General features: G+C 46.4%; 2 protein-coding genes across 2 annotated transcripts in view; both read right to left on the reverse strand.

Annotated features, from left to right (window-relative positions):
• LOC135812986 (tetratricopeptide repeat protein 5-like) overlaps positions 1-5436 on the reverse strand; it is an 18083-nt gene extending 12647 nt beyond the window's left edge. The window contains exon 1 of the mRNA XM_065326206.1: positions 4450-5436. Coding sequence (XP_065182278.1) covers positions 4450-4917 — 468 coding nt within the window. The 5' untranslated portion in view covers positions 4918-5436. The remainder of the gene's footprint in view (positions 1-4449) is intronic.
• A 618-nt stretch (positions 5437-6054) lies between these two features.
• Positions 6055-10000, reverse strand: part of LOC135812993 (pleckstrin homology domain-containing family M member 1-like) — a 21199-nt gene continuing 17253 nt past the window's right edge. Inside the window, exons 20-22 of the mRNA XM_065326212.1 lie at positions 9676-9762; positions 8148-8231; positions 6055-6746 (exon numbers count right to left, since the gene is read on the reverse strand). Coding sequence (XP_065182284.1) covers positions 6624-6746; positions 8148-8231; positions 9676-9762 — 294 coding nt within the window. The 3' untranslated portion in view covers positions 6055-6623. The remainder of the gene's footprint in view (positions 6747-8147; positions 8232-9675; positions 9763-10000) is intronic.

Consider the following 10000-nt stretch of genomic DNA (forward strand, 5'->3'; position numbering starts at 1 on the left):
TTGCGATTCAAATTAAGATTTACATTACCCCAAATTTTCGGGCCCCTGGCCCATTATCAGGGTAGTGAAGTTTCCTCTAAAAGGTGCCCTTGTGTTCCAATATAAGTGCATGCCCTTTTAGTATTCAGGTGGTGAGCCAGGGAAACATTAGATGGAAACAAGGAATACGGTCACGGGTGGGTGCACGTCTGACTGTTCAAACTCTGAATACGGTCACGGGTGGGTGCACGTCTGACTGTTCAAAATCTGAATATGGGTCACGGGTGGGTGCACGTCTGACTGTTCAAAATCTGAATATGGGTCACGGGTGGGTGCACGTCCGACTGTTCAAAATCTGAATATGGTCACGGGTGGGTGCACGTCCGACTGTTCAAAATCTGAATATGGTCACGGGTGGGTGCACGTCCGACTGTTCAAAATCTGAATATGGTCACGGGTGGGTGCACGTCCGACTGTTCAAAATCTGAATATGGGTCACGGGTGGGTGCACGTCTGACTGTTCAAAATCTGGTGCCCCGCCGTTTTCCTTGTTTTCATTTAATATGCACTTTTGTGCATGTGAGTACGGTAAGTGACGGGGTTGGTAAAGGTCAATGTCTCACAAGGCCTTACCCACACCATGCAGTCCACAGTCAATATCACCTATAGCGTTGGTGTTTGATTTTGAGCATTTCATCAATATAAGCGATATGTTACTACGACCGACACTGCATGCACTGTATGCGAGTGGGGTGTCGAACGACTCGGGGCGCTGTGCACATGCGCACAGCATAGCTGGCTACAGCTCCTGACACATAACATCAGTATTTCCTCACGATGGAGGCATATTTGGCAACTTGTACAAGCAGAACTCACCAAACAACACCGGACAAATTCTTCACGAAGAAGTAACACCCTGTCCTCCTCTGACACCACTTGATTTATAAATCAATCACTATATCCGATGCAAAAATAATGTAATAAAGGTCTTTTGAGATATGAATTTGATCACTGTCGCTCTTCCGACAGTTGCGTGTTTTCGTCGACTAGTGGACTGGCGATACATGCAACTATATGCGGCGCGGTCAGGCTGCGGACGCAAAGCATTATCCGCCTGACCGCAAGTCGCTGGAAGTGTGACGCTTCGGATTTCATCCGCCAGGACTGTACAAGGATGTATAGTACTGGCTACAGTCTAGTACAGACCAGGGAGTAGTACAATACCGTATATATACTACTCCCTGGTACAGACTAGCGGTAGTGTACTCGAACTGTACACAGTCTAGTACCGTGTATGTGCGGGTATATCCTGTGTCCGTTTTATGCTCGCATATGCACTTTGACCTGGCGCAAACAGGTTTCTCGAGATCTCGGTGTGCTCTTTCGGCGCAGAGCAGAGAGCTGCACAAACTACAAAGCTCAAAAGAAAACGGCTCTCTTGCATCTGTTGAGTGTCGTGTTGTCGCGTTGGATGTTTACCTAGCTGCTGCTGTTTTGCAGCGACCATGGACAGTGACTATGAAGATACAATGGAGTTAAGTGATGACTCTGATGAGGAAACAGAGGAAGAGGAATGTGAGCTGCCCAAAGCAAAGGATGCAGCAATATCCCGGCCCAGGTCATTTGAACGGTCTTCCAAACCAAAAAAAAAACAGAACAAGAGTGCGAGGAGGGGCATCTACGACGGTGTCTCGCGTCAACTCCGCCAAACGGATTGAAGAGTTCCCAGGGGAGCACTTGTGTATATCAGCCGGACAGCTGTTCTGTGACGCTTGTCACACTGTTGTGATGCCAAAGAAGAGCATCGTAAAGGGCCACATTTCAACGGATCGCCATCATCGAGCCAAGGATCAAAGGAAAAAGGCGGCTGCTCACCAGGCAACTTTGACAACTTCCTGGAAGAAGTACCAGGAAAAGCACGAGGAGAAGTTGAAGGGCACCGGCCTCAGTACGGCTATGGATGACTCCACCATCATGAGACGCACGAACGTTGTGGAAGTGATGTTGAAGGCTGGCATACCACTAGCGAAGGTGGACTACCTTCGACCCCTTCTAGAGGCCAACAACGCCAGGTTGACGTTCAGCACCCATCTGGCGCAAATTATACCTTTCTTGTTGGAAACAGAGAAAGCTAAACTGAAGGAAGAAGTGAAGACGGCCCAGCACATTGCTGTCATTTTTGACGGAACAACATACCTTGGAGAGGCCTTTGCCATTCTAGTGCGTTTCCTGGATGACGACTGGCAAGTGCAGCAACGTTTAGTGCGTTTGCATGTGCTGGCTAAGTCCATGACTGGTTTGGAGCTGGCACGCGAGCTTGCAACTTGCCTCAGCACAACTTTCCAACTGGCAGATGGCAAACTTGTTGCATTTGTTCGAGATGGAGCAGCAGTGAACGGTGTTGCTGTGGACCAGGTGAAGAACCTCTTCTTTCCCAGAGCTATGGACGTCCTTTGCGCCTCCCATGCCCTGGACAATGTTGGCCGCCGCTTTGCAACACCTGTCCTGGCTGAGTTCGCAACCTGGTGGGTGAGCCTATTTGCAAAGAGCCCAGCGGCACGACTGGCCTGGAAAACGAGAACCGGTGTATCACCGAAGTCACACAGTAACACCAGATGGTGGAGTCTTTATGAAGTCCTGGCGCAGGTCCTACGCTACTTTGGAGATGTGGAGCCATTCTTGACAAACTGTGAGTGGAGTCCAGCGGCACGCAGGCACTGTCTAGCTATCCTGCACAACGAGACTGCAGAAAACAGTGCCGATTTGTTCCAAGTTGAGCTTGCCGTCACAATTGATGCAGGTGAGCCATTCGTAAAGAAAACATACATCCTGGAGGGGGATGGACCACTCAGCACCAATGCCTACACGCACTTGCCAGAAGTTGCTACAGCAGCTCAAGATGCTTACTACCCCAATGTTGCTGCTGTGGTGAAGAAGATCGCACATGACAACCGACAGCTACAGAATGAGCTGACAGCTCATGCCACGGCTTGTGTTCAGCCAGCCATATGCTACTTCCTGCGCAAGTTTAACCACGTCGAGTCTCCTCTTCATGCTGTTGTGGCAATGTACAAAGCAGCACGCCTTGCATGCCCCAAGTACGTTGAGAGGACCAATCCTGCACCAGCTGAGGTCGATACCCTACGTGTACTCCCGGTGTTAGATGACGATCAGCTCATCAACGACTTGAAGCTGGAGCTTGCGCTCTACAAGGTTGCTGCTGCAGAAGCTGACATCGCTAATGACGACGATTTGGCCTGGTGGAGAGAGCACGCTGAACTTTCGCAGTGGAGCAAGGCTGCCAAAGTTCTTTTGACGGTGCCACCGTCTTCCGCTTCGGCTGAACGAGTCTTCTCCCTTTTACAAGCAGCCATGACGTCACAGCAAGAGCGCACCCTGGAGGATCATATTGAACTACAGCTGATGCTACAGTACAACCGCGGTCGCATTAGTTTGGAACTGTGAGTGGTTCTGGTATGCAGTGGCTATATTACTCCACCATGTACTTTGCTAGGTCATTCATGATGGCTGCTGCACTTCTGGCAATTGGACTGTCTTCCTTATCAGCTGCCATGCTGCTCTTGCGTTCTACATTCTTCTTGTTGGACATGCAGCAGGTACATGTATGATGTATCTGTCTAGTGTGGTCATGCATATACAACTACACTTCCTTATCTCAGTATGAGCCAATTGTGGATACATTTCTTTTCCATGTGCATATTTGCCCAAGATAGCTGGAAAATGTACATATCACTCTAGCATTATAGTGTGAATGGAGCATTATAACAGGCATTATGCCGTGAAATATCGAGCACTGCCAAAAGCATTATACTGTGAAAAAACGAGCATTAGCCGCCGATGCCTACTGTAGGCGATATGTATAGGATATTGACCAAGACGAGGTCTATATGGGAAATATAGGCCGGGTCCGCCGAGGTCTTTTACGAGGCCTAAATTATTTCCCATATAGACCGAAGTCTATTCGCCAGAGTCTTTGTGTTTGACTAGGTCTTGTAGTGTCAGTTTCATGGTTCCCGTATACTGTTTGCACACTTTTATCCGTGATTTTGTCAAAGTGAGAATTTTGGTAGTGCTTCGCCTATCAGAGCATGCGCTTATAAGTGAGAGTGCGCTTACCGTAGTAACGCACATATAGGCGCATGTGCCTGTATTCGGATATAAGCGCACTCTCACTTATAAGCGCATGATCCAAAACTGATACTACAAAACCTAGTCAAACACAAAGACTCTGGCAAACGAACTCCGATCGCGCATGCGCGTTTAGGTGAAACATTTTCATTTTTGAAAATTGGATTCGTAGCAAAAATCCACCAATATAAGCGCATGTGCTTATAATTATGTGCGTTATTACGGTATATCCGAATACAGGCACATGTGCCTATATGTGCGTTACTACGGTAACTACTTCCAGCTTGGGGATACCCCGTCGCATGAAACAAAGAACCTTACCTCGAACTTTTCCAATTCATATGGCACACACTTTTTCGCCGCTTTCTCCATTCCTTGCGTGCTCGACACTTCGGGGTCTTGTTCCGGTGAAGCAGGTGGATCAGCACTCGGCGTTTGCGGTTCTCTGCCTTGCGGCGCTTCGCCACTCTTCGAAGGTTGTGATGCGGGCACATCAGGTTTGCTTTTCTCCGGAGAAAGCTGTACTGGGGGTACTTCAGCTTGGGTGTCATCTTTCTTCGGAGGTTGCGATGGTGGCACTTCAACTTTAAGTTCACCTTTCTCCACAGGTTGTGGAGATTCGGTTTGGGTTTCTCCTTTCTTCGCAGCCTTTTGGGCTTCGGCTTTATCTGTCTTTGGAGGTTTTGGTGGTGTCACATGAGCTTGAGCTTGGGCTCCATCTGCCTGTGGCTGTTGTGATGATGCCGCTCGGGCTTTACTGCCCGCTCTCCTGCTCTTTCCTTTAGGCATTGTTCCAGACCACGATTAGGCGACTATCCACGCCGTGAATGTTTGCACCAGGCGATGATTCCTAGATTTACGAATACGTGATGCAAGGAATGCACTCTTCGTCGTGCGTGGTGAGGAACAATTTATTGAAGTGGAATCTGCAACAGCACGAGGAGGGCTAGCTCACCATTCAACAAGACGTGTAGCAATGTAGTGGAATCATACACGGTTAGCTTCGGAAAGCAGAGTTTCAGCACAGCTGTATGTACTCTCCCTTCATCAGAGGATAGCTGAACATCTCAACATGTAGCAGATTTGAGGAGCAGCGAAAGTTTTTATACTGACAATTTTTGTCTTCTCCAGAATGATTCATATGTTGCGAGAATTTGCCGGGCAGAAGAGGAAAATATTCTCGCACTCGCACCAGCTTTGGCGGCGAGAAATCATGGCATGTTGCGCTTTTTTCATCAAGGACGATTGTAGTTCATCAAGCAACTGATAAAATACGAAGAAGTATAAAAAACTAAACTGCTGCTACTGGGGGACGAAGAAAACGACGTCGTGTCGACTCGACTAGCATTTTTGAACCTGAATGACTCATCGACGCATCATCGCATAAGCCTGATGAGGTCATTGCTTGGCCCAGTGCAGTACGTATAATAAAAATAATTATTTATATTTTTTCGATTTCAAGAAGATAAGTGTTCGTGATAATATTTTCAACTAACTTCTGTTAGCTGCAATGGTTTCACGAGCTACATTGTTCTAGAATGCGAGGCCGTGCAGTATTAGTGTTCATGCACAGTTATTGCTAGCCTGTTTCTTTTGGGTCGTTGAGTTAGGTCTCCATTGGGGGAATATGAAGCCGCTTTCTCGTCAGGCGACGAACGTGAGGGGTCTGAAGGTCGTGAATCGAACATGGCTGATCGTTTATCCCATCGGTCTCTCCTTGTTTTTCGTGGGCAAGTGGGATTTGGACAGGAGAAGGCTAAAGGCTGTCAAGGAGAAGGGTGTGTATGGCGCGGAGGCATTCAAGAAGACAACCGACGAGTCTTCAAGCTGACGACTTCACTACCCAGAGCTACAAACACAACCGACCATGTACACCTGAGCTCCAAACACAGCCGACCATGTACATCTTGAGGACAACGCCAGCAGTTCAGTCGACATTCATTGCTCCAGGACAATCCTAATCTAATAAAAAAAATGTTGAGTGAATTTCATGGTTGCTTCCTAGATGATAGACCTAAAAGGAAAATTTCATGTGTAAGTGATGATTATGATGATTATGATGATTGTCAGCAAATCCCTAGCAAACATACATACAATTTCATTATTAAAAAAATGTTCAGAAGTCTCTGTCATAGAATGCTTCAAAAGTATGTACCGGTAGATATAAGGTAGCATACTCTTTCATGTGGAAGTGCTTCCATACATGTAATTTCTTTCATGATAACTTGACAAGCATTATGTATTTGCATCTCCGTTATTTTTCACATATAAAGACAAGCAACTCCGGTATGCGGAAAATATTATTCTGTCTCCACCACTGGGACGTCCCAAACCAGAACGTGACGTGATATAGTATAGTTTAGCTCGGAGTAAATTTAAATAAAGGGTCGCTCCAGCCGACCTCGACTGGAGAGCGCAGCTATGGTGTGGCGGATGACGGAGGAAAATTAAAAAAAATAGAGAGACAGACAGAGACAATGCTACCGTCTAGATTGTCAGCCATCGCTGCCGTCACTCTGGCTCATCAGCCGCTGTTGGCGTGCGGCTAGTCGCTGGCACTTTGGGCAGGGAACCTTGGCCTTGCAGGTACGATGGAAGACAGCCAGGCAGCGGGCACACTGTGCATATAAACATAGTCAGAGAAGGCGACGAAAAAACTAAGCCAAGCAGGTCATGAGAGTGCGTTATGAATGCAATCGAAACATTACTACCGTATTATCTCTAATATAAGCACGGTCCTTTATTTTTTCAATGTACCTCCGCCCCGTGCTATTAATGGGGACGTTCCTTTATTGGAGACTGTTCCATTATTATTTCAACCTCATTTCAGAGGCATGTTGCCATGCCAAATTCATGTATGACACACACATTTCGGGTTTTTTTGCCGGTACAGATAATGAATTTACACAGTGTGCTTATAATGGAGACTGAGCACTTTATTTTTTGAATGCCGCCCCAAGGTGTTCTACTATTGGAGACGTGCTATTATTGGAGACTGTGCTTATATTAGAGATAATACGGTAATTCACTACAGTCAGACTTCACTTATCCGGTCCTCTTTTATCCGGATCACTCGCCATCCGGAAGGAAATCGTTGGTTACCGATTTACAGCATATACCATGCATACATACAGTACGTGTGTTCAATTATCTGGTTCCCTCGCCTATCCGGATGATTTTGTGGAAAACGGATGTGTGCGGTTCAGTGTCTGCTCTAGGATTGTGGGACAGCCGGGTACACGTGTACCTGGCGCAACCATTTCAACCGGGTACACAGTCATGTACCTGGCGCTGTCTCACCAGCCGAGTCACATGATTTAACTGGTTGGTTGGTTTATTTTCATTCGGACAATAAATGGGAACTAAGCCTAATGATATAAAGGGGAATGGATAAGCCGCATTTAGAAAAGAGAGGACAGGAATTAGAAAATTACGAAAGAAGAAGAAGTATCTGACACATACATGTACAAGCCATGTAGTCAGTCATTTCAAAGTTCGAACGTGTAAAGTACCAACCGGGTCACAGGTTACCCGGTACTATACTTTCAACCGGGTCCAAGCGCCGCCCAACCGGGTGGATTACCCGGCTCACCCGGCGCTGGAGCAGACACTGCGGTTATGCGCGGTCTGACTGTATACACGTACACGTTTTACTGTCTATAAGTCGTGCAGTCAGTACTAGGGGGCGAAGTTGCATAATTTCTTGTGAGTGAGTGGCGGCGTACGGATACTGTCTGCACAAAACAAATGCACGTGCCGTCTGCATAGCGAAAGCGTGTGGCTTATTGCGAGTGTGCATGACTTATCACGAGCATACTTGACCACCATGATGTACATGTACACGTGTGTGCACAAGCACTCACATGCACACACATGCACGTGTGTGTGTGCTCGCAAGCGCTCACACACATACACACGAGCACTCACACGCATACACACGAGCGCTCACACACATACACAGTACACACGAGCGCTCACACGCACACCACTATCCACATATTTTCCGTGGCAGTTCTTACCTGCGTGCAGCTGGCCACGTCAAACGCAAAGATGACATCCTCGTCTTTGCAGATCTCACAGATGAATCCTTTCATGCGACACACCTATGATCAGATCACACCAAAACAGATCGCCACCGTCATGAATCGTAGCCGTGCTTACAGCGCTACTCCTGCAAACAGACACTGAGTGATGGGCCAATACACGTATGCGGTAACGGGGAACTGTCATAACTCAAGCGAACAGCCTCTTTTACACGCAAAACAAACACAATGGCACTGCCGATGGTAGTGTGTAACGCTTTATCACTTCCCTTGTTCACACTCTCAATTATAATTATAGTATTTGATGTTCTTTTTGAGTAGCTATTAAACCTTTAGTACCGATATTCTCTACTGATGAGCGGAACGCGAAAATCTAGATTTTGTAATATCCGTACAATAATAATCTCTAAACTCTACAAAGTCGTAATGTTGCGTGGCCATGTCTGCAACGATTGTACTCTCGATTGCTATGATTACATTGCTTTCTCCATGCCGACATTTCGTTTACAAACACTATGAATAAGACATGCAACACAAAGCTGGTGCACTGCAACTACAGGTCGTCCCCCGTTAATACGAGTCCGGTTAGTACATAAACCCCGTTAGTACATAAAGAAACCTCAAGTCCCGGACGAAACGTGGTCACTTCCATACAAATTTTGTCGGTTAGTACATATTTCGTTAGTACATAAACCCTGTTAGTACATAACATTTCTCCGTACCCGCATGTCACCTACCTCAATACCGTAAAAGTCCGTAAATAAGTACGTATTTACTTTCGAATTTAGTGACCACACCCGTACTAACTTTCGGGCGGGTACTGACTTTCGGGCACGAACTAACTTTCGGACCTGACTTGTGTGTAGTGGAGAAGTCATTTTCATGTCGATGTACATGCTACGTCAGCGTGTGCGCATCGTACCGGTACTTATTTCGGGCAGTATGTTTATCGGGCTTGACTTGACTTCAACAGACAGAGCCAAAAGAATGAAGGGGGTATTTCTGTCGGGCAGGTACTTATTTACGGACTTTTACGGTAGTACATAATTTGTTGGTCTTTTGGCCTTCCAGTGGAGGCACATCGTGTTCTAGTTTCTACTTGTGGACGCAATTAGCTCAGAAATCAGAGCGTACATCACAAACCGACAAAGCTCTGTTTTTTCCCGAGTGACTGTACAGGCGCGGCTGGGCATGTATCATGTAAACTGTGGAATCTTCCCTGACTTGTGACCGCTATAACATAATTTTTATGTTATATCGAGGGAATCAAGAATATCTAGGTCACTAGTCATGGTAGCAAGAAACACACAGAAAAGTTGAAAAAAGTGAAAAATTCTGGTACACAAGCAAGTTATGTACACTTTCGTTTAGTACATAAACCCCATTATTATGTATTAACGAGGGACGACCTGTACTCTGAAAAAAACTTCATTAAATATTCAAGCCACTGAAAGGAAACGGCACTGAGTCGTCACAGACAACAATACTAGAAGCCGAAACTTACTTCACATTCATGAATGTGTTTCGACGCAAACGCGAGCAGCTTCTTCAAGCTGGGTACCAGAACTCCGGACTGGACCTGAATCAAATCCTGCAGCAGCACCACCATCCGACACACAATGGAAGAAGAATGAACAAGGACTCAACAACAAGCCCTTATACAACACAAACAATATACAAAAATCAAAAAAGTTGGCGCTGGAAATTTTTTGCCATTTCACGATTATGGACATTTCGGCAGCGATTTATATTCAGCACGGGATTAACGACCTACTAGTACATCACGAAAGGCGATGTGAAGATTTCATCGGCGTTTTAATTTCGGCGTT

Source organism: Sycon ciliatum, chromosome 1 (assembly GCF_964019385.1).
Source record: "Sycon ciliatum chromosome 1, ocSycCili1.1, whole genome shotgun sequence".
NCBI classification, from domain to species: Eukaryota; Metazoa; Porifera; class Calcarea; order Leucosolenida; family Sycettidae; genus Sycon; species Sycon ciliatum.